This window comes from Phascolarctos cinereus, unplaced genomic scaffold, assembly GCF_003287225.1.
Source record: "Phascolarctos cinereus isolate Bilbo 61053 unplaced genomic scaffold, phaCin_HiC Scaffold_2;HRSCAF=192, whole genome shotgun sequence".
NCBI lineage: Eukaryota > Metazoa > Chordata > Mammalia > Diprotodontia > Phascolarctidae > Phascolarctos > Phascolarctos cinereus.
Genome location: NW_027555625.1, coordinates 328,255,390 through 328,280,777, shown reverse-complemented (window position 1 = coordinate 328,280,777; position 25,388 = coordinate 328,255,390). Strand labels below are relative to the sequence as shown.

The 25,388-nt window shown below is 45.3% G+C and overlaps 1 protein-coding gene across 6 annotated transcripts in view; it reads left to right on the top strand.

Annotated features, from left to right (window-relative positions):
• TOX2 (TOX high mobility group box family member 2) overlaps window positions 1-25,388 on the top strand; it is a 327,883-nt gene that overhangs the window by 268,104 nt on the left and 34,391 nt on the right. For all 6 annotated transcript variants that reach the window (XM_020998643.1, XM_078150271.1, XM_078150272.1 and 3 more), the window contains 2 exons: window positions 11,819-12,058; window positions 17,600-17,827. In XM_020998643.1, the coding sequence (XP_020854302.1) occupies window positions 11,819-12,058; window positions 17,600-17,827 (468 nt within the window). The remainder of the gene's footprint in view (window positions 1-11,818; window positions 12,059-17,599; window positions 17,828-25,388) is intronic.

The following is a 25,388-nucleotide window of genomic DNA, read 5'->3' as shown; positions in this document are numbered from 1 at the left end:
TAATTTAACAAATGGCAAGCACACTCCAGGTGGAGTTAGATACCCTAGGTATCAGTGCTGCTGGCTCTGCCACTGATGGTACCCATGTGACCACAAGTGAGTCATTTAACTTCTAGACCTGTTTCCCCTCTAAAACATGAAGGGGTCGCTGCAGCTAGGTAGCACAGTGGATAGAGCACTGGCCCTGGAGTCAGGAGGACCTGAGTTCAAGTCCAGCCTCAGATACTTGACACTTACTAGCTGTGTGACCCTGGGCAAGTCACTTAACTCCAATTGCCTCACCAAAAAACAATGAGGGGCTCTATCTACTGAACTCTACCATCTTTTCTCTCTCAAGCCTGTGATCCTATGATGCTCACAGCTTTACACCTGTGAACCTGTGATCCCAAGGTTGAGGGGGCCCCCAACATTCTTGACTGTAGTGGGGAAGCAGGATCCCCAAATTCTTCTTCCCAGGGTTCTACACCACTATCTGCTCCCCACACGTTGGCCCAGGGCTATAGAATTCTGGCCCAGAACTGGAGCTGGTCTTGACAGAGTTGATGAGGGGGAAAGAGGTGGGAAGGAGGGTGGCTCCAGGTGATGGCTACCATCCATCGACCTCCTCCTACCCCAACATTCCACAGTGGAATCATCGTCCCTGCCTGCTCCTGGAAGCCCAGCCATGGAGACCCCAGGGCACAAGCAGCATCCCAGGAGGCAGAGCAGGGGCTGGTAAGGGAGAGAGGGCTGTGAAGAGGAGATTGAACAGTGCTCAGGGGACAGACTGACTGACTTCCCCTCACGTTTGTTTCCATGAGGGTTTTTCTAACCACAGCACGCACGCCAGAGTCGTAATTACTCCTTTGGAGTTGTTCTGCTCTGTTGCATAAATAATATGCAATTTAAAGGAAAAAAATGTATGATTACATATTTAACGGCTCGATGAAGCTGTTCTGGTCTGCTGGCCCCATAATAAGAGTTTTTAAAAATTGTCTTAATACACTATTTACCCAGGAGAGTGGAAGGGCTCCAAATGAGGATGAGCCATTTGTGATTTCAGGACTTAAAACCACACTTCTTTTGTAACCTTTCTTGGACAATTGTTGCCCTGATTTGAATTTTTAGATAAAAGGAAAATCAAGGCTAAGGATAGAACCAAGTAGAGAATGCTCTTCTCCTCGGAGCTGGATGAAGGGCTCCTGACTCAGTCTCTTTCTTCATATCATCTCCCCTAACTCCACTCTCACACCCTCACACTGGCGAGGTTTGGCACCTCAGAGTATAACAACAATGATGATGAGTGTGACATTTATATAACACTCTAAAGTTTGCAAAGCTCTCTCCATACATTGTCTTATTTGAGCCTTACCCTTAACGTAGGTCCTACAGATTACAGGATCACAGACTGAGAAGCATTCTCATCTAACCCCCACATTCTACAGAGGGAGAAACCAAGACCCAGAGAGGTTAGGTGATTTATCCAAGGCCACACAGTAAGCTGCAGAGGCATTGACCCCAAAGCCAATACTCCTTTCCCTCTGCAGGTAGTATTCACAGATGAGGAAGACTGTAGCTTAGAGAGCCTAGGTGACTTGTCCGTGGTCTTACAAGTAGTTTGTGTCAGAGGTGGGACTTAAGCCTAGGTCTTGCTAACTCTAAGTGCATCCACTGTGTCATACCAGGCAGCTAGGTGGCGCCAGAGTGCACAGAGCATCAGGCCTGGAGTCAGGAAGACTTGAGTTCAAATCCAGCCTCAGACACTTCCTAGCAGTGTGACCCTGGGTAGGTCATTTAATGTCTCTAGGCCTCAGTTTCCTCCTCTGTAAAATGAAATGGTCTGATTAGCTGCCCTCTAAGATCTATTCTCACTCTAAATTTCTGATCCTATGACCCTCCCAGCTTTAAATCTGTGAGCATGTCATTCAGAGTCAAGCAGCCACCTGGCATTCGTGATTATAGAGGGAAAATGGGATCCCCAAATTTTGCCTAGATTTCTACACTACATTTTACAGATGAGGAAACTGAGGCCAAGAGCAATTAAGTGGCTTGCCCAGGATCACACAGGTAGTATCCGAGGTAGTCTTCCTGAATCCAAGTCCAGTGTATAGATACTTGCCATCTGGCTGTTTCTCTAAGCCCCCCTTCCAGTATAGGAAATAGCGAGTTCTCCATCTTTAGGGGTTGTCAAGGGAGGCCTGTCTGACCACTTTTCTGAGTGTCATATTAGGGATTCCAGCTTCAAGAAGAAGTTTGAATCCTGGCTCTGCCACTTATTAGCCATGGGACTTTAAACAAACCACTGGCCTCCTCTGAGCCTCAGTTTTCTCTTCATCTCTGAGGTGACTCCCAGCTCTAAATTCTTTGTCACTCTGAATGAACATTCAGCAGTATGGCGTAGTGGATAGAGGGCTGGCCTCAGAGTCAGGGGGGACCCAGAGCTAGCTCATGTTAGCTGGGGGACTCTGGGCTTGTCTTTTAACTTAGCAGTGCCTCAGGCAGCTTTCTGTGACTAGACTCTGCTGATGGATTGTGGCCTGGTATCTGTCAGATTTTCCACACCAGGATGTCTCTATACAAATGAGGTTTTGGTTCTGGACCAAAAAACAACAATGAAAAAAAAAACCACTGACCATGTTCACTGAATGACAAGGAAAATGTATGGTCCCTGGCACACGGCAGGCACTCAATAAATGTTTCTTGATTTGAATTAACTTATGGACGTATGTTTTGCATAATGGTATATTGCTTGCCTTCTCAGTAGGTGGAAGAAGGGTTAGAGGAAGGGAGGGAGTTTAGAACTCAAAATTTTAAAAAACACATCAAAATAAATAATGGATTTGAATTAACTTGAATGCTGCTCAGTAAAGGTGAATCTGGTTGATGTCTCTAACTTTGGCCTTCTCCTGGGCTGGGAGGACCGTAGGCCCCTTCCCCTGCCATGTGGCAAGAGGGCTTTCCTTGGTTTCAGACCGGCATCAGGGAAGGTGCCTTCTTCCACCTTTGTGATGACCATTGCTTCCCCAGGGAGCCTTCTTGTTCAGATGGAGGAGTGAAGGGCTGCCATGTTCTTCTTCTGATAGCCCTGGGGAGGCAGGGCCTATCCAGGGGGCATGAGCGTGGTACAGCCCTCCCATCAGGGCCTGTTGTCCCATTGTGCAAAGCGCTAAGCACCGTGGGTGAGATCAGAATGGGCTGAGGCTAAGGCAGTCACTGCAGAGCCAGACAGGGCAGAGGGCAAAGGGCTGTGGTCAGAAGGTTCGGGCCTCCAGGATCTGGGCGGTCTGTAGGGTAGCTGTATTAAGGGAGGATGGAAGGATAAGTCCAGACCATGTTAATAATGTCAATAATGACAAAAGCAACTAAAATTCATAAAACACTCAAAGCTTTGCAAAGCCCTTTTCATATATTACCTCATTTCATCCTCAAAACAATCCTGTGAAGTAGGAGAGGCTAGGTAGAGCAGTGGATAGAGCACCAAGCCTGGAGTTAAGAAGACCTGAGTTCAAATCCAGCTTCAGGTACTTTAGCTGTAAGATCCTGGTCAAGTCACATAACCTTTCTTTGCCTCAGTTTCCTCACCTATAAAATGGGAATAATAACAGCACCTGACTCCCAAGGTTGTTGTGAGGATCGAATGAGGTAATAATTGTATAGTTCTTAGCATACAGTAAGCACTATGTAAATGTTAGCCATTGTTATCATCATCCCCATTTTACAGATGAGACAAATAAGGCCCAGAGAGGTTAAGTCATTTGCCCAAAGTCATACAGCTGGTGAGTATAATAGGTGAGATTGCACCTAGAATTTTCTCGATATTGAGACTTAACACTAAAGGTACTGAGCCATGCCACAGCTGCCCAAGAGCCCGACCGTCACAGAGCAGATCTGTGTCTTTGGATGCGTGTATGTGGCTCTGTCTTTGTGGGACTATGGGTCCCATAGATGGCCAAATAGGAGGCTTGTGATGTGGGAGTCTGCAGGAACACTTGGCTTTTGCCCCCGCTCATGTTTTCTCCCAGCAGAGCTGGAGGATTTGGAGTTATTATATGAGTCAAAAGAAGAACATTTGCTGTTGTTTTCAATCATGTCCGACTCTTCGTGACCCCGTCTGGGTTTTCTTGGCAAAGATATTAGAGTGGCTTGCTATTTCCTTCTCTACCTCATTGTACAGATGAGGAGACTGAGGCAAACAGGGTTAAGTAGTCCACTTGCCCAGGGTCACACAGCTAGGAAGTGTCTGAAGCCAAACTTGAACTCAGGTCTTCCTGACTCCAGGGTCCAATGCTCTATCCCTGCACCACCTGGCTGCCTTAGAAGCGCCTAGGGAACATTTCTGTCTTTTCCAGCGGTGGTGAAACAGATAACAGCATAATCCAGGGTATTTTCAACCACTTGCGGCAGTTTCTACTGTTTTTCACTCCGTGCACAATCTGTTGTCAGTAACGCCTTAAAGGAACACGATTGTTCGATCTCACTCCATGTCAGTGATTCAGAGCCATGCTCCATTTGATACATCTTGGAGCTCTTTAGCCTTCATCTGTAACTTTAAAAATTAACGGTTAGCCAATAATGCAGCAGACAACGTCTGCTTCACTTAATCACGGCCAAGACTTCTAGTAAATTGTGTTTTCCGTTCTAAAAAAGAGGAGAGAGACCTCACACTTGGGCGAGTAGCACAAGGGGTGACGCGCCCATAGGAGAGCAGAGGTCACTCAAGCTCCACAGCTCCCTTTGGTTGTTTCCAGAATCTTTCGGATCCCCTATTCATTTGCATCCCTGCTGCTTCCTAGGTCAAATAACAGTCATTGTTCTCACCTCTTCCTTCATGGAAGCCTAAGGAAAAATTTGAGTTCAGTGAAAGACATGGAATATGTGGATTGCAGCTGGTAAAATGGAGAATGGGCCATATCCCAGTCCAGGGGCAGGGAACCTGTGGCCTTGAGGCCCCATGTGGCTCTCTGGGTCCTGCAGTGGGGCCCTTTGGCTGAATCCAAACCGAGTCAAAGGACTGCACTTGAAGTCACGTGCGGCCTTGAGGCCCCATGTGGCTCTCTGGGTCCTGCAGTGGGGCCCTTTGGCTGAAGCCAAACCGAGTCAAAGGACTGCACTTGAAGTCACGTGCGGCCTTGAGGCCCCATGTGGCTCTCTGGGTCCTGCAGTGGGGCCCTTTGGCTGAATCCAATCCGAGTCAAAGGACTGCACTTGAAGTCACATGTGGCCTTGAGGCCACAGGTTCCCCATCCGTGTCCTAATTTCTGGAAATTATCATGCTAGTGACTGGCCACAGATGGCGTGGGGCCTCTGACATCTGACTGATTCCCCACAACATAGACCACATAAGACTGAGAGAAATTATTATCAATAACCAGTGATTTGGGGAGGTTCAGATTTCTCCCTTTTTCTTTTATCTTCATTTCAAAACCTCAGTCTCTGAAGGTTGAGCTAACCTTCTTCTCTATCCAGACCCCACCCAGGTAGGGAAGCCATTGTGTTCTGCTCAGGCTTGGGTGGGGGTAAATTCTTCCAATAGATTGCCCAAGGCTGGGGCTAACTTAAGAAGTAAAGATGTAATCAGAGTTCAAGTTCAGCCCCTCATTGTAATATCCATTCTCTCATTAATTGTTAACCAATCAGAGTTGATTGCCACCCTCGCGTAACACCCCTCTTCCAGAGTATGTGAGTCAGCCACTATGATGGTCTTTGGTCTAAGAGAATGATGGCCAAATAGCCATCCTTTTATCAAAATGCTGGCATTATTAATAATATGATTAAATTACCCAGAAATTATAACTCTCAAACTTTTATAAATGCCACAGTATGCACTTATGAAAAGGCAGTTTTCCACAAAACATACCCTCTCTCAAGCCCTCACTCTGCAAAATTTCAAGAATTTGAGTCATATTAACATAGACAAGTGGTAATGATTTGGACAAAGTTTGGGCTGAAGGGTAAGCCCATACTCCCTGTAAGCAGTTTGCTAAACTGTAAGGATTGCAGTAGGTTGATTTAACCTACTTCCGTGAACAAACTTGTTTTTTGTATTTGAGAAGCATCTATTTCTTTAACCACTTAATAAATATTTGTTGAATAAATAAGTGAGCCATTGCTACACCAATTAAAAATTACCCACTTATTATAAAGCAGGGTAGTTTTGAAAATGATGTGTATTTATTACATGGTTTTTCAAAAAAAGTAAACAGTGTGAAATGGAAGTCCATAGTTTTATCTGAATCCTCTTTTTATGTTGTGCTGTGTACACAGAAATGTTTTCTTTTTTGTCTTTTTGTATTTAAATTCAAAAATAAATAATTTTTAATTATCTACTTATTAAAGCAAGTTTAAATAATGCTGTAGTTGAATGAGCTCAGTATGAGCTTAAGAACACTAGATTTAAAGTCAGAAGAATGGAATGTCTCTGCCATTTACTCCTCACATAATCTTGGGCAAGTCACTTAACTTCTCTGGCCTCAGTTTCCTCAACTGTGAAATGAGGGGATTGTAGTAGATGACCTCAAAATTCTCAGCTATAAGTATGTTATCTTCTGTTGTCTTTTAAAAAATACAATAACCTTTCATTTACCTTCCAGTATTTATCCAGCAGCTTAAGCTGTGTGGAACAAGGTTAAGAACCAGAAAGGAAGAAAAAAAAAAGACCTTTGAGTATCAGGAGAGCCTCAGTGCCTGCTTACTCTTATTTTGCAGACAATTCTGACATGGGCTTTGTAAATCTTAAAGTAACACAAAAATGTGAGTTGCCATTATTTTGCTCTCCATCCCAAAGCATATCAGAAGTAACAAACTGATGGAGAAAAGAGGTGACATTGCTAGAGGCAGGCACCTTGAAAAAGGAAGGAAGTAGTAGCCTAACATGGAAGGAAGCATGAAAAGCATTAAAAGCTTATAGGAAGGGAAAAGGGAATAAGCACTTATATAGCACCTACTGCTTGCCAGACACAGTGCTAAGTGCTGTAATTTGATCTTCACAACAACCTTGGGAAGTAGGTACCGTTATTATCCCCATTTTACAGTTGAAGAAACTGAGGCAAACAGAGGCTCAGTGACTTACCCAGGGTCACACAGCTAGTAAGTGTCTGAGGCTAGGTTTGAACTCAGGTCTTCCTGACCCCCAGGCTGAGTACTCTGTCCACTGTACCACCTGGCTACCTCAAATGATAGGAGGAGCACCAGGGCAAAGGTGAAAGAGCCCTGGATTTTTAATCTAAATGTCTTTGCCATTCACTATCTGTATAACTTCGGACAGTTCATGAAGCATCTGGGCGTCATGGTGGCTACGCTCTGGATTTTGAGTCAGGAAGACCTGAGTTTGAATCATGCCTCAGATATTTACTAGCTCTGTAACGCTGGGCAAGTCATTTGACCTCTGCCTCAGTTTACTCATCTGTAAAGCTAGGAGGTTGATCTAGATCCTATGAATTCCCCATATCTAACCATCAGGGCCGATTGGTGGAGAGCCAATAGTTCCCTTGCCTGTGTGGACCACATTAACCTCTGAAGACTTACCTGTGTTACAACCCAGAAATGATAGCCTGAGTCTCAGGGAAAAGTTTGAACAATGCTCAGGACCCTCTGTAAGAAGGAAAGGAAGCATGCAATCCATCTCAGCAAAGTTTCCCACTGGAAATGGGGAAAAAAAGAAAAAACAAATTAAAAACTCAACTGTCTAGGAGCTTAAAAGTGTAAACCTCATTTATCTAGAAAATTCACTTATCTGAATCAGGCCCATTTCATGCTAGTGGTGGATAACTGAGGTTATGCTGCATCCTCTGATGGGTGGCCCTCGGACTCATCTCACAGGGATCCAGGCCTTTGTGCCATGCCGCTGCATTGTTACCTCACCTTCATCCCCCTGTTTTCCCCTGTTTAGTATGTGTTGCCTTCTACCATTCAAATGTAAGCTTCTTGAGGGCAAGGACTTTTGGTTGCTTGTATTTGTATTCCCAGCCCTTAGCACAGGGCCTACCACATAATAAACACTTAATAAATAATTTATCTGTATATCTAAACAAATAGTTATGGGGGGCATGCTTGTGGAGAGACAGAGATGGATAAGACCTCCCACCTGCCCTCATGGAGCTCTGTCTGGTTAGCTAAGGACCTGTGGCCTGGTGACCTACATTTTGGTTTTCACCCACCACCTCTCCCCGACCTCTCTAAACCATCAGCCACCTGGTGTCTGGGGGCCCAAAGGCTGCTTCACCCTCTGCACCCCAGCCTGTGGTTGAGGCTGGGAAGTATGTTTGAGGTCAGCCAGCATGGCTTCAACCCAAGGAAAGAGGCTTTCAAAACACCTTAAACCAGCCTTCCATCCCACAGGTACCTTCAGGGTACCAGGCAATGTGACCCAGAGATCTCTGGGGCATTACACACGGCAGAACTAATTGGGATCCATTGCTGATACTGACCCCGATTTGAGACCTACCTACCTCCTCATTCTAGATCAAGGGTGAGAAAGCTGCAGCCTTGAGGCCAATGTGGCCTTCTAGGTCCTTGGGTATCCTTTTATTAAGGGGATTTGTTCTGTGAAGTTTGGATTCTGTTAAAGGGCCATACTTGAGGACCTAGAGGGCCACATGCGACCTCAAGGCCGCAGGCTCCCCACCCCTATTCTAAATCATCTTTATTTCACCTAAGCCAGGAGCCCAGAGGAAGCCATTCCTGGACTCTCAGGGGAGCCTGGAGAAATGGTAGAGCCCTGCTTCCTCTTCCATGGTACTATCAACATGGTAAACATCAGAAATTGAAGGGGAAGTTAATAATAGCAGTTATTATAAAGACAGTTTTAAAGACAGAGTAACAGAGTGAATAGAGTAGTAGGCTTGGAGTAAAGGAGATCCCATCTCTAACACTTACTAGTTGTGTGACACTGGGCAAGTCCCTTAACCTCTATGTTTGATCTCTACATTGATGGAGGGAGTTCCCACACTTGAGAGTTCCTCTACAAATCATAGCATTGTAGATGTAGATTTGGAAGAGACCTTAGCATCCAGCTAGTTCAACCTCCCTCATTTTACAAATGAGGAAACTGAGGCCTGAGCGATGAAATGATTTGCCACAAGGTCACACAACTAGAAAGTGTCAGAGGCAGGGTTTGTACCTAGGTCTTCTTACTCTAAAGACTCTGTTTTTTCCCTCTGTATCACCACCTGGGCCTCTCCAGGAAGTGTCAGCTTTTTACAGATGTATGTTGTTTGACACTTTGTCTCAGTATCCCCAGGGCCAAACACAATACCTTGCACACATTTTGTACCCAACCTGTGACTTCACTGATGTAGGGAAGCTGCCTCTGCCAATGAATATTGTCCCCTATTCTGCAACTTTCAGTCTTAGTGAGGTGACTGGAATATGGAGAGCTTAAGGGATCTGCCCAAGGTCACACAGCCGGAAGGCTTGAGCCCTGCTGCCTCTGCCTTGGAGGATAACTACCACTCTATCTCACTGCTTTGCACGTAATAAGTTCTTAGTAAATGAATTGAATCCTTGTTGATTAATTGATGGCAGAGTAACAGTTGAGGCTCCCAATCCTTCACATGTATCTCATTTTGATGGATCAAGCCTCTTTATCCTGAAAGAAGAGACGTATTTCAGGCCTCCAACAGTCCCGAAGGATAGATGGAGTGAAGTGGACAGACCTGGCCTCTCCCAACACAGCCACCCCCGAGAAGCTTGACCTTGATTGAGGCAGACATCACTTCTTTACACAGCAGCCTGCAAACATCACCATTCACCATAGGTTACTGAGGCTACCTGATGGACCGTGGTCCCAAACCAAGTTGTCAAGGGAGCTCCAGAAGCTTGGGGATTTCCTTGGGGCTTGACTTGCAGGAGGAGACCCACAGCCAGCCACCCCTCTACATCCTTTCGTCCCTCTGCCAAACGTTTCAGGGCTGAGAGAGCTCAGAGCTGGCCCAGAGAAATGTTTCTCAAGCCTGGTTCAATCAACAAGCAATCCTTAATCACTTCCACAAGGAAGTGCAGTGATAGAGAGTTGGACTTGGAATCAGGAGGACCTGAATTCAAATCTGTCCTCAGACACTTACTAGCTGTGTGATCCTGGGCAAGTCACCTAACCTCTATCTACCTCAGGGTCTTCATCTCTAAAATGGGGGTGATGATAACCCTTATCTTCCAGGGTTGTTGTGAAGATCAAATGAGATCATTGTAAAGTGCTCGGCCCAGTGTCTGGCAAATATATAAATGCTTATTCCCTTCCCTTCAATCAATAGATGTTTATTCATATCTGTTCTGTTCCAGTCTCTCTACTAAGTGATAAGGGAGGGGAGAAGGAGGAAAGAAAGGGAAGGGAAGGAAGCAGTATTTGCTCTCAAGGAGCCCACATTCTAGTAGAAAAGAAAGCATTAAATCTAAGTGCGTGTAAGATACATGCAGTGTCGACAGAAAGTTACTGTAAGAGGGGAGGGCCTAGCAGCTTCCCACCTGTATTAGTCACATAACCTAGAAGGACCTCATTTTCCTCATCTGAAAAATGAGTCAATTGGACTAGCTGTTCTTTCTCAGCTCTAAATCTGTGCTTCTGTTTCTGACCATCAGAGATCATTAGGTAGAGCCTCCTGCAGAGTTGGGTTTGAGCTGAATCTTTGACGGAGAGTCAGAGGTGAGACGGGAGACGTGGGCAGGACGTTAAGCAAAAAGACACAGCATTGGGAGATGGAGTGGGTGTACAAGGAAATGCCAGTTGGCCAGCATGACTTGACCATAGAGTTTGTGAGGGTTGTTTTAAAGAACTAGAAAGATATGAAGGGAGAAGCCTGTAAAGAGCTTTAAGTGACAAACAGAGAAGCAAGTTGTATTTGTTCATGGAAGTAATAGGGATCCACTGAAGTTTCTTGAGTAGGAGACTATGGTGGTCAGATCTATGCTTTAGGAAGATCTCTTTGGCAGCTGAGTGGAAGATGGGTTGGAGAGGGGGGATACTTGAGGCAGAGAATCTAATTAGGAGACTATTTCAGTAGTCCAGGAGAGGGGTGAGGAGGGCCGGAAGAAAGCACCATGTAAGCCTTTATTGTCAGCCTGAGTGGCCTGCCTGACCTTTTCAGTCTGACTTGTGGCTGGGGGCCAGCAGTGTTGTGTGGAGCTCACCCACAGCCAGCCTGCCTAGAGCTGCAGAGGTGATTATGTAAAGGTTGCTGGTGACCATGTTCCAAGCAGCAGCCTGTCAGGGCAGGGAGAAGGGAGAAGGGAGAAGGGAGCAGGGAGTTGAAACCTGGCCCAAGCTCAGACTCTGAGGCCCCAGGGCAGATCTGAAAGCCATCCCTCCATCTTCCTTTTGTCCTGTCTGTTGAATTCAAAGTCAACATTGCTCTACCGCTTATATAGGATAATATACAAGCTCTTCAGCTTGTCCTTTAAAGCCTGTCATGACATGTTCCCAATCAATAAAGCAGCTCAATATGGTGGAAAGAATGCTATATCTGGAGTCAGAGGATCTGGTTCAAATCCTCACTCTGCCATTCACTAGCTGGGTGACCTTGTGCAAGTCACTTAACCTATACTGGCCTCATTTTCCTCATCTGCAAAAGGGCCTTACAGTTCTTTCCCAGCTCGAAATCTATGCTTTTACGATCCTGTTGGCTGGCAAGGGTCCAAGAACAAAAGGGTTGTCAGGGGGCCAAAAGAGTTGTTTTCCATGTGACCCTTCCCAGTAAAGACAGGGCTCCCTTTGAACAAGGAGGGCTAATTTCTGACCGTAAGCTAAAAGTTTTGAACTCCAATTCTTTGATTCTTCCTTATGATGTATGTTTTATGAACCAATGGGAAAATACATTTTTAATTTTAAAACACTGTTCTCCTAACCCAGATTCAGGAGATGGTCCATGCAGAAGCATCGTCCTACGACTCCACCAGGCAGGTGTCCCTGCTCAATCGCCCCACGATGCTGGCCAGTCACATGAGCGCCCTCAGCCAGTCCCAGCTGATTTCACAGATGGGAATAAGGAGTGGGGTGAGCCACGGCTCCCCATCACCCCCAGGAAGTAAATCAGCTACACCATCCCCCTCCAGCTCCACGCAGGAAGAGGAGACAGAAGCACATTACAAGGTATGAGCAGTACCTTTATTGGAAAACACTTGGTGAGGGTCACAGTGATGACCTGGGGCTTAACCTTTTCCAGGCTTATTATACATTAGATCTCTTTCCAAACTCCCCCTACATGCTAACGCTTTCCCCTCCCTGAAATTACCTTATATTTATATTCTTATATGAGCATATATTGTCTCACCCTATAGAACATGTCCTTGTATCCCCAGAGCCCAGTACACAATAAACACGTAATCTGATTGATTGATTAGTAGAAAGAGGACCAAGATTTTTCCTGTTTGCCTGAAAAATAAAAGGGTGGGGGGAGAGAAAAGTAGAATGAAAGAAGGATGAGGGGATAGAGAAAAGGAGAGAGATGGAGGGAAAGAGGGAGAGGGGGAGGGAAGAAAAAAGAGGAAAAAAGAAAAAAGAAATTTACATGATAACTTTGTTGGTATTTAAAAGGAATAGCAAGTTGTACATAAGAGATTTGCAGTTTCACATGCAATCATCTTTTTTGTTATACTGTGTTATGGAAATGCTTGTTTTATTCCATAAATTAAAAATAAAAGAAATTTTTAAAAAGACAGAGAAGGGGAGGAGACAGGAGAGAGAGAGAGAGAGAGAGAGAGAGAGAGAGAGAGAGAGAGAGAGAGAAAGAGAGAGAAGGAGAGAGGAAGGGAAGGAGGGGAGGAGAGAGAGATAGGGAAGGAGGAAGGGAGGGAGGGAGAGGGAGGGAGGGAAAGAGAGAGAGGAGAGAGAGAGAGGAGAGAGAGAGAGAGAGAGAGAGAGAGAGAGAGAGAGAGAGAGAGAGAGAGAGCACATCACATAGTAGCAATAGGTTTGATGATCCTGAAATTACAAGAAAGCCAAACAGAGACACAGAGCTCAACAGGAACTTAGAGGACAACCGACCCCAATACAGAGAGCATTTAGTGCCTTCTCTGGCTGTCTACACTGACAAGTGTCTCCTAAACCATATGTTTTGATCCACCAGTGTTGATATATACATTGGTGTAACACCTGACAGCTCAGTTTTGGAATTGTTCCTATAACCTGCATCTCCGCCCCTCCACACCAACCCCCAGCCCTACCTGTTTGTGTAAATGAAAGCTGGGCTGAGTGACTCCTCTGCACCCTAAGACGAGGGAGCACCTCTTTAAAACACCCTCATGAGCCCACAGAGAGATTCAAATCCACCATTTTCAGATGTAACATTATATAGGTGGGTTACAGATAGATATAGATATAGATATAGATATAGATATAGATATAGATATAGATATAGATATAGATATAGATATAGATATAGATATATACACATATATATGCACATGTGTGAGTCCATAGGTATACATGTGTATGCATGTGTGTGCATATGTGTATGCGTGTGTGTGTATATGTGTATGCATGTATGTGAGTGGGTGGATTGTGGATGTGCATACATTATCTATGATATAATATACAGATATGATCATGTGATACATATATAATTATATAATATACTATCTATTATATAATATGCATATTATCTGTACATATATTCTCTATTATATTATAAAATATACTAATTGTATATTATTATTTACCTATTAAGGCATGATAGGGGGCAGCTAGGTGGCACAGTGGATAAAGCACTGGCCCTGAAGTCAGGAGGACCCGAGTTCAAATCCAGTCTCAGACCAAGCACTTGACACTTACTAGCTGTGTGACCCTGGGCAAGTCACTTAACCCCAATTGCCTAAAAATTTTTTTTAAAAAGGCATGATATATAATCACATATATGTACACACATATGTGTTTTGAAAACATGGTCTTGAATCATTTTCCACTGGACCCCAGTGAAATATAGTTGCATGAGTACCTTGGCTTTTGTTATCCCACACAGGAAGTGTGGCCTCTCTAGGTTGTTAGGGGGAAGGGAAGGATATAATTTTTTTTGGTGTGGGGAGACAGCAGGTTTCAAACCAGCTATTGCTCTGTCCAAAACCCTTTCCTGGCCCATCCCACATTTTTCTAATCTTTCCTATGCCAGCTTCACCCCACAAGCCTGAGGAACCTCACTGATGTGAGGTTGCAGGTCTGAACAGGCCTCAAATAATGCATGGAAAGGTCAACTAGAGGCTCCAGAGCCAAAGAATCAGAAAAGTTGACTGGGACTTGTCCATTTGACAAATGCTGCTCTCCTGATGCTGGTCTTAATGACCAGACAAGGACTGATGAACAGGAAATATTTGCACAGCTCCTGATTTGGCCAGCTAAAATATAGCCTCTGGTAGCAGACTGTGTTGTAGCACCACAGACCTGAGAAGTGGAGGGAAACTCAAAAGATCACCCAGCACGTGTCCATACACACACACACATACACACACATACACCTCTCTGTCTCTGTCTCTCTCTGTCTCTGTCTCTCTCTCTCTCTGTCTCTGTCTCTCTGTCTCTGTCTTTGTCTCTCTGTCTCTGTGTCTGTCTGTCTGTCTGTCTGTCTCTCTCTCTCTCTCTCTCTCTCTCTCTCTCTCTCTCTCTCTCTCTCCCGCTCACTCTCTTTTTCTCTCTCCTGACCCCTGCTTGCTGGCAGATACAATCTTATCATCCCTGTTTTGCTCTAAGGCCCAGAGAAGGCTTAGGTACAATTCTTATCCGGGTCACACAGATTGTAAATGACAGAGCCAGGCCCAGAACCCATGTTTCATGACTTCTAGTACAATGTCACCCCTGCCCCGGGCTACACGTCCCGAGAGCTCAGCCCTAAGCATACGATGAAGAAGCTGGCTACAAAATCGCTGTTCTCTTTCTACCTTCAGGTTGTTGGATAACTGTTTATGTTTGTCAGTGGAGAGACAGCTGGCACAGTGGATAGAGGGCTGGGCTATGGGACAGTGAGCAGGTTACTTACCCTCTCTTTGCCCTATACTGGTTACTTCCCAAGAAGGCAAGACGCTCAAGAGCATATCCAGAGTTAGATCTGGGCTTGTGTACCTTTTTCCCAAAAGCATCTCAGGGTCAAAGTTGAATGGGATACCAAAGGAAGGCAGGGACAGGGTTTTGACATCCCTTTCAGATGAGGACACCACAAGCCTTCTCATCACTTGTGAACTACTTTAGAGTCAGCTTTGCCTCTTCGTGCTCCCTTACCTTCCCACACGCACACATATTTCTTGTCTATTCTACCTCCACAACATCACCTGCGTCCTCTCTCTTCTTCCACTCACACAGATGCCACCCAGCCCTCATTACCTTTCACCTGGACTATTGCAACAGCCTCCTAATTGGTCCTTCTGCCTAAGTCTCTCCCCTCTCTGATTTATCTTCCACTCAGCTGGCAAATTAATCTTCCCTAAAGCTCAGGTTTGAACATATATGTCACTCCCCACAATGGCAAACCACTACAGTAACTCTGCCATTTCAGAAAGCCCCAAATGGGGTTACAGAGAATTGGTCAGAACTAAAAAGTGACTGAACAACAAAAATCCAGTAAACTAGGGGCAGCTAGGTGGGGCAGTGGGTAGAGCTCTGAGCCTGGAGTCAGAAAGACCTGAGTTCAAATCTGGCTTCAGACACTGGGCGAGTCATTGTTTGCCTCAGTTTCCTCATCTATAAAATGAACCAGAGAAGGAAATGGCAGGGCAGCTGGGTGGCGCAGTGGATAGAGCACTGGCCTTGGAGTCAGGAGGACCTGAATTCGAATCCAGCCTCAGACACATAATACTCACTAGCTGTGTGACTCTGGGCAAGTCACTTAACCCCAATTGCCTCACTAAACAAACAAAAAAAGAAGAAGAAAATGGCAAACTGCTCCACTATCTTTGCCAAGAAAACTCCAAATAGGGCCACAAAGAATCAGACACAAGAAAAATGACTAGACAACAAAATCCAGGAAACTCCAGTGTCTCCCTGTTACCACCAGGATCAAATATAAAATATTTTATTTAGCTTTGAAAGCCTTTCATGATTCACCTCCCTCCCCCACCTTTCCAATGATCTCACACCCTACCCTCCACATACATTCTGATCCATGGCACTGGCCTCCAGTGCCCTGGCCTTCCTTGCACTGGACGCTCCATCTCCCAACTCCAGCCACTTTCACTGGCTCTACTCCATGCCTGGCAATGTTTTCCTCCTCTTCACTCCAGGCTTCCCCACGTCCAAGCACCAGCTAAAATTCTACCTTCTATAAGAAGCTTTCCCAATCCCCCTCAATTCTAGCGCCTTACCTCTAATGATTATTTTCAGTTTATTCTGTTTCTATCATGTTTTACATAGTCGTTTCCTTGCCATCTCACTCATTTGACTGTAAGCTCCTTGAGGGCAGGGACTGAATTTGCCATTCTTTGTATCCTCATCATTCAGTGCAGTGCCTGGCATATAGTAGGTACTTAATTAATGTTTGTCAGTTGACTGACTGATTACTCTTCCAGTCTTATTACACATTCTTACTCTTCACACACTCTAGAGTCTAGGCAAATTGTCCTTCTAACCATTCCTCATACATGTTCCTCAGCCGCTTCCCATCTTCATGTCTTTACATTAGCAGTTCCTCATGCCTGGAATACACTCTCCCTTTACCTGCCACCTTTTAGGATCCTTTGCTTCCTTAAGGTCTCATTCCATGTACCACCTTCTACATGACACCTTTCCTTATCCTCCAGTTGCTCATGCCTTCCCCACCCAAATTACTTCATATCTATTATGCATTATATAGAGTTTATATACTTATCTATGCATTGGGGTCTCCACCAATGTAACCTCCTGGAGAGTAGGGATTGGTTCACTTTTGTCTACCAGGAGTGCCTAGCATATATTTTTGTTGTTGTTCAGTCATTTTTCAGTCATGCCTGACTCTTCTTGACCCCATTTGGGGTTTTCCTGGCAAAGATCCTGGAGTGGTTCGCCATTTTCTTCTCCAGCTCATTTTACAGATGAGGAAACTGAGGCAAACAGGGTTAAGTGGCTAGCTATTAAGTATCTGAGACCCAATCTGAACTGAAGTCTTCCTGACTGTAGGCCCAGCACTCTATCTTCTCTGCCACCTAGCTAGGTGTTGATTAATTAATTCAGAGAAACTGGTCAACTCCTAGAGGAATCCATGGAGGTATCTGCATCATAAGACCATGGATCTAGAAATGGAAAGGATCTCAGGCTCCATCTAGGCCAGCCTTTTCATTTTGTAGCTGAGGAAACCGAGGCCCAGGTAAGTTAAGTGACTTGCCCAAGGTCACACAGGTACTAAGTATCATAGGTAGAATTTGAACCCACATCCTCTGACCTCAGAACCTCCAGTGTCCTCTCCATTGTGTCAGAGTAACAGAGGATTTTGCTTACTAGGTCCCTATGGGATCAGGTAGCTTTACTTCGTGCTGCTGGAGAGCAGGGGTTGTGTCAGGCTTTGAAGACTTTGCGGGCGCCCGTATTGACACAGCAGGGCCAGAGCCAACTTCCAGGCTGTCGGGAGGATTGAGTCAGTGGTTCCCCAAGACGGAGCCAGGCCGAGCCTGAGCTATCCCCAGCCAAATTCTCATTGACTTCATTGCCCAACCCCATGTCTCCTTGTTCCTCAAACAGGTGACTGGAGAGAAGAGACCCTCCACCGATCTGGGGAAAAAGCCCAAGAACCAAAAGAAGAAGAAAAAGAAGGACCCCAATGAGCCCCAGAAGCCTGTGTCAGCCTACGCCCTGTTTTTCAGGGACACACAAGCAGCGATCAAGGGGCAGAACCCCAATGCCACCTTTGGGGATGTGTCCAAGATTGTGGCATCCATGTGGGACAGCCTGGGAGAGGAGCAGAAGCAGGTGAGTCATTTGTTCAAGGGAGCCCTGTTGTTCAGTGACTTGGACAAAGGGGATGCTGGCAGAGGTGGGGCTCCCTTCAGGGAATGGCAGCATACCAGCGCAACCAGACTTAACTCCTGTGAAAAGCAGTGTCAGGTGCCTGGGCGGCAGGCCTGGAGGAAAAGCGTCCGCCTCCCCCGAGTGCCAACCTGGTCTTCCCCCAGTGATCCCGACCCCCAGCTTCCCTGCACACCGGGAGCCTTCCCACATTCCCTCCCCCAGAGGCTGGAGTGAATGCTGCTCTATCAATGAGACACCAAACACAGAGCGTCAGGTTTTCAGCCAGCATCCTAATTTCCCCGTAGAAGCCAAAGTACAGACCCATGGGACTGGTTAGGGCCATGGAGCATCTTTGAGGAAAAGTTCTTTTCCTCTGAGGGCTAAATAGTCAGAGAAGGAACATTTCCTGGACTTGTGGAAGGTTCCTAAGTCTCCATTACTGCCAGGTCAAAGGCTAAACAATGGGACAAAACTAGGCTGTTCGGACTTTTGCAGCACCTTCCCAGAGGACATCCAGATGCCAAAAAGGCCTCAGTAGCCGCACACCAACAAGGGATGAGATGTCAGAAACAAAACGAGCCAAGAAACTGCCATTGTGTTCCGTGTCCCTTTGATGCTGAGGGTCTTTGCTACCATCTTAGCATGCTGCAGAACATCTTTAAGAGAGAGCTTGTGGGGGGCAGCTAAGTGGCACAGTGGCTAGAGCACCAGCTCTGGAATCAGGAGGACCTGAGTTCAAACCCAGCCTCAGACACATAACATTTACTAGCTTTGTGACTCTGGGCAAGTCACTTAACCCCAATTGCCTTGCCAAAAATACAAAAAAAAAAATAGTTTGTGGTTGTAACCAAACCCCTGGAAATGCCGTGGATAAAGTCCTGGCCTTTTGAGACATGAAGAACTTGGATTCAAATCCTGCCTCTGACACTTACAAGCTGTGTGGCACTGGGCAAACCACTTAATCTGTCTGAGCCTCAGTTTCTTCAGAGTGAAGGGGTTAGACTCTATATCCACTGAGATCCCTTCCAAGTGAAAATACATGATCCCACCTCCGCCATACTTGACTTGCTCTTGATCTGAATGAATCAGTTAAATTTATAGCATAAAAAGGAAGAATAAATATGAGAATTAATAGATATACTTTTAGCATAAGAGTGCAAGTAGTGCTAAAACCCCCAAAGACCCAGAAAGATAAATATTTAGACAGCTGTAAAATCATGTAAGATAGTGAGTTTTCCAAGCATCATATCATTTTTATGGCCCATTCTATAGGTGGTAGTATAAATCTGCACCAGCTTGGACAGAGGATGGGATGCCCTCATCTTCTGTGGGCAGCAAAGAAGATGACAGCATCTGCCTCTCCAGTCCTGCCTCCTCCCTCATTTGCCAGCCTTCTGTAAGCCTTGTCCAAGACAGCCTGGCTTGGACAAGGAACCTAAAATGCTAATCTTCAGTCAGTAAGGCAAGGACGAGGACTAAGCCAGGAAAGTGCCATTGTGTTCTGTGCCCCCTCCACTCTGAGGGACCATTGCCATCTACAGTGATGATACGCTCTGCCCTTGGTAGCTATAGAAGCCAGAGGCAACCCCTGCTGAAGTTTAATCTACCACTCTTCAAATTCATCCATGCTGCAAATACGCTGGATATGACACTAGAGACTTTCTAGTGGCAGCTGTAATCCATCAATCAATTAATAAATGTTTATTAAATACCCACTGGGTGCCAGGTATTATGCTAGGCATTAGAGAGACAAAGGCAAGGGTTCTTGCCCTCGAGAAGCTTGCATTCTTTTGGAGGAAACAATATATACCCAGATAATTATATACAAAATAGTTGTAACTGTTCAGTCGTATCTAAATCTGCATGACCCCTTTTGGAGTTTTCTTAGAAGAGATACTGGAGTCGTTTGCCATTTCCTTCTACAGCTCATTTTACAGATGAGGAAACTGAGGCAAACAGGGTGAAGTGACTTGCCCAGGGTCACACAGCCAGTAAGTATCTGAGGCCAGATTTGAGCTCAGGAAGAGAAGTCTTCTGACTCCAGGCCTCTCACTCTATCCACTGTGCTACTCAGCTGCAAAATAAATGCAAGGTATTTATAATTACTAATATTTATGATAAATGTGTTTATAAATAATAAAATATATTATTTATAAATATATAGTATAATCTATATATTATATATAGTATAATAATATAAAATAGAGTACATAAATACAGGGTATTGGGAGGCATGTACTAGTAGCATCTGGAAAGGCTACATATAGGAGGTGGTAAGTATTTCGAGGGGATAAAAGCTATGTTTTCAAAAGAACAAGGGATTCTACGAGATCTTGATGAGGAAGGAGTCCATATTAGGCAACGGGAGGCAGCCTATACAAAGTTTTGGGGAAGGAAATGAGAAACAGCAAGAAGGCTGTTTAGCCTGTACCATTAGGGTGCTCAAAGGGGGCAAGGGTTGATGTGTAATACGGCTGGAAAGGTGGGTTGGAGCCAAGCTGTGAAGGACTCTTTTGGGGTTTTTTTTTGTTTTTTTTAGGCAATTGGGGTTAAGTGACTTGTGAAGGACTCTTAAGGTACAGCTTCCTCCTCCACTTCTCTGCTAGTCCTCTGGGGTCTTGACATCATAGAAAGCTCCTTAAACTCTGCCCAGACAGCCCCAAGCAGTCTTCCTTCTTAGTCTCCACATGGCACCACTCTGGGCAGATCAGATCTGGCAGCTTCTTTGAAAGCACCATCTCCCTCACTCACACAGGCAGAACCTGGAGCAGAAGAGGGGACGCAGGGTCTATTTCCAGGAAAGCCCTGACCACATCTGGAGGCATCAGATTGGACCTCCTGCCTCTTCCGATTGCCTGACTTAAATCCCACCCAGCTCTGCAGGAATGTGGGCAAATAGAGGGTCTTTGGGGACGGCCCACCCCACACTTCAGTTGGTGGTGACTTAGAGGGAAAAGCTGTGCCCATTGATCTGATTCTCTCCTTAGCTAGTAGGTATTGATAAGAGGAGGGCAGCTTGGTGGTGCACCGCTAGGTGGATAGAGCACCAGGCTTGGAGTCCAAAAGACCTGAGTTCAAATCCAACTTCAGACATTTACTAGGTGAGTGATGCTTGGCAAGTCATTTAACCTCTATTTGCCTCTGTTTCCTCATCTATAAAATGGGAATAATAACAGCACCTACCTCTTAACATTATTATGAGGATCAAATGAAATCATATTGGTATGACCCCTTAGCACAGGACCTAGAACATAGTAGGCCCTTAATAATGCTTGTTTCTTTCCTCCTTTTTGGCCCCTACATTCCATAATTCTCTGACCTCTTTATTTCATCCTTACAGCGAGTTATGTTTCATGTTTAGTCATTTGTTGGGGTCTTTTTTCACTGACTTGTCATGACCCCATTTGGGGTTTTCTTGGCAAAGATGCAGGAGTGGTTTGCCATTCCTTCTCCAGCTCATTTTACAGATGAGGAAACTGAGGCAAACAGGGTGAAGTAACTTGAACAGGGTCACACTGGTAGTAAATGTCTAGGGCCAGATTTGAACTCAGGTCTTCCTGACTCCGGGCCCAATGCTTTATCCACTGCACTACCTAGTTGCCATTACAGCAAGTTATTTTCCCAAGTAACTTTTGAAATTGAAAAGCACGTCCTGGAATGGGCAGAGCACTGAGCTAGGAGTCAGGGAGCTGAATCATTGTCACTGCCCCACCATTGATGTTTGCTGAGACCAAACAGGAAGAAGTTATTTACCTTTAGTTTCCTATCCACTCAATCTGCCCCTCGAGAGGCCCTGAATGCTGCCATTGAATTATGATGGCCACACACTAGTAGCTGTTTCCAGTCATGAAAAAATGAACTGTTCCACCAGACGACCACCTTAGTATGTAACTGCAGCACCGTCACAGTGGAATTTCGCCAGGGACAGTCAGTCATAAGCCAGACGAGCACAGTCCATGTGATACTAGTTCCAGAGAAGTCCCATTTTCAGGCTTGAGCTTTGGGTTTTGGCAAGATGAATTCTAGAGGCTGCCTGTCCACTGTAAAGGGGATTGATGGCTGTGTTGTAGTTAACCCAGATCACTTAAACATCCTGCTTATCTATCACCTTTACTAACTTCTCTTTTGCTTAATCTTTAAATAGCCATATTTCTCTGTTTCTAATTGATTCAGTTAGTACGTCACAATTAGGAGGCTTCTCTACCTGCGTCCTGACCTTGTCCCCATCTGCACATTGAAGATCACTTAAACATCCTGCTGTTCACCTTTGCTAACTCTGACTTTTTTGCTTAATCTCAAAATAGCCCTGTTTCTCTGTTTCTAATTGAATCAGTTAGTACATCACAGTTAGGAGCCTTCTCTACCTGTGTCCTGACCTCGTGCCCATCTGCACATTTCTCGTGCTGCATCGTCCCCCGCCCTCTACAGTGGAACCATCAGCCTTATGCAGCAGACCTGGACCACTGTTTGTGAGGCTTCTTCAGTGAGGTTCTGTCATTTACTGTCACTCAGTGTACCTTGGAGCTGAAAGGGACCTTACAAATCCCCTAGACCAGGGACTCTTAACCTTTTTTGTGTCCTGAAGCCCTTGGACAGTGTGGTGAAGCCTCTAGACCTCTTCTTAGAATAATGTTCTCTTAAATGGATAACATAAAATATTGTTTTTATTATAAATTCAAAATTTATATATTTATTATTACAAAGCAAATTTGTTATATTGACATAAAAGTTAAAAAAATTTTTAAACAAGTTTATGACCCCAGGATAAGAATCCCTATGCTCATGAAACCCCTTCATCCTACAGAGGAAGAACTTGGGACTCAAGACAGGAAGGGATTTGCTTAGGGTCACATAATCAATCAATGGCCATCACGATTAGACCCTTGACTTGTCCAACTTCTAATCCCAGACCATTTTCTATGACAATTCATTGCTCTCATCACCCAGTATTCTTTCCCCAAATGGAGAGGGGGTAGAAAGGGGAAGGGGAGCAATTCTCCTGTTATATTTTGAAATACATCCTGAGAAAAGCCAATTCAAATCAATACACATTTATTAAGAGGCAGGCACTAAAGTGGACATTTGGGCTACAATGGCAAAACAAAGATAATCCCTGCCCTCAAGAAGCTTACATTCCAAAAGTAGGAAATTACTTCAGTCATGTGAATGCATGAAGTTGCTATGTTTGTCACCAGGAAGTCCCCTTTTTAGCATAGAATAAAGGCCATTTCATGGACTTCTAGCCCCTTAATGAGCAGCACAGTGTTTCTCTTTGACTTAGATACCAGAAATGTGTTCCAGCTAAGTAAATCCCCACTTTGGGTACGTGGGCAGTCACATTCACAGATGCTTAGTCGCGCTGGGCAGTGTGTGTGGCTATCTATATCTTATGAGGACTCTGAGCCTACTGACGGGAGGCATTTTCACATTTTCTGTAGGCCCTATTCCTCTTAGAAAAAAAAATCCAGACCCACATATAGGTTAGCTCCTGCTAACCTAGGGCCAGCTCTGGGAGGATCTCTATCTGTCCTGACAACTGAAGAGAGGTGGTCCAGGTGAAAATTAAGGAGACAGCATGGTACAGTGGAAATAATACTGGCTCTGAGTTCAAATTCCGCCCCCAACATTAACTATTTGTATGACCTTGCATGAGTTATATCACCTCCCTGAGTCCCCATTTCCTCATTTTTAAGTGCTTAGCAGATAGTCACCACTTAAGAAGGTTGGACAAGATGGCAGCAAAAGTCTCTTCCTACAGTAGATCTGCGTTCCTATGATTCTCCAGAGGATATTTTGTTCCTATCCAGACAGTGTAATTGTAATGTCAGGTTTTGGGTTTTTTTTTTTTAACAACTCTCACTTGGGCTATCTACTTTGTTTAGATCTTCTATATAGCTAGTTATTTGCATGTTGTCTCCCCTGTTAGAATGTAAGCTCCTTGAGGGCAGGGGCTGGTTTTGCCTTTCCTTGAATCCCCATCACTTAGCACTTAGCCCCACAAACAGTGGTGAATAATGCTTGCTGAACTCCCATGCCCATGGTACAGCTACCTCCCCATGAAGGTTTTTGGGAGCCAGACCTTCCAGCGGTTTTCATCTAATGTGAACATGCTGGCTTAGGAGTTACACAGGACATCCTCAGCTTAAAACTGCAAGAAGATTTTGGGAACATCACATACAAGATCAAATCCTCTCCCTTAACACCACCAGCACCCCCTAAACCCTAGGTTGGTAGTGAAAGAACATTGGAAGACAGGACACCTAAGTTCTAGTCAATTTCTGCCCCAGATTCACTGTGTGGCTTCAGACAAGTCCCTTCACCTTCCTCATGCTCAGTGTCCTCATCCATGGAGTGGGAATAAGAAGCCCTATTCTTTCTCCTCTGTTGTGAGGCTGAAGGATAGTGTTAGAGAGTGGACCTGTGATGTCACTGGTATAGGGGACTCCCTCAAGCAGAGCAGTTTGGCATCTGGCCTGCAGTCTGCAGTCTTGGAATGTTGCCTGAGGCCCTGAGAAGATCAGTGTCCTGCCCAGGCTCACAAAGCCAGTGTGTGTCAGAGGAAGGGCTAGCTCCTAGGCTGGCCCTCTGTCCACCATGAAGTGAGATGAAAATTGGAAAGCACCCTGGTGCAATTAAGAGCTTAATATTTTCTTCTTGTATTCCTCATTTAAAAAAATTTTTTTTGAATGAGAGGGATAAGAAAACTATTAAGCCCCCACACATTTAAAGTGCTTGACAGTTTTGTTTTATTTTGTTTCAAATCATCTCTCAGCCTCCTGTTTGAGGGGGTGGCTGGCTGCCATCCCCGGAGGCAGCAAGAACTAATACCATCCCTCAGCCAGCTAGCTGGCAGAACTACGAATGCCCTTCCGGGCAGAATGTAGCACCTCCAGAGGCCCTGAGAAGAGCCAAATATAGTCTGCAGGTACTGGTTGTATTCCTGCCTGCAAATGGTTAATCCCCTCTATTTCCCCTGCCCTGCCCCCTTCACCTCCAGAGACAAACCTGCCTCTGCAGCCCCAGTCGGGTGTTTGTCCCAGATGGTGACCGGTGCGTCTAGAGCAAATGTGCCCATTTCCTCCTGGCAATAAAAGAAAGAAAACAAAGGTTGCTCCCTCCCTTTCCAAAGCCTTCTCTGCATTTTGCCTGGGAACATGTGGAAAAGGAATTCCCATCTCTTCCCAGCCACGGGCTTTCGGCTGGGGAGCCGTCCTCAAAGGAGCAGGCCTGTTAGGGGCAGGGGCCCCTGGCCATCTAAAGTCCCTGGGAAGGGAGCCTTCCACCTTCTAATCCTGCCGGGCTCAGTCATCTGGCCTTGGCCAAGGGTGAGGGTGGAAAAGGACCCCCGCTGTGGGGGGGGGGGAACCTTTTCTCATTTTTCGCATTTTCCTTACAGTAAAACCTCCTTCTCCCTCTGACACACTTGTATCTAAATTCCTTATTTCCTGCCAGTTTGTATTCCTATCAGTTGCCTGGTGATTTGCTCGTGCTGTGGATACTGGATTGGAGAGCTCCCCGTCCT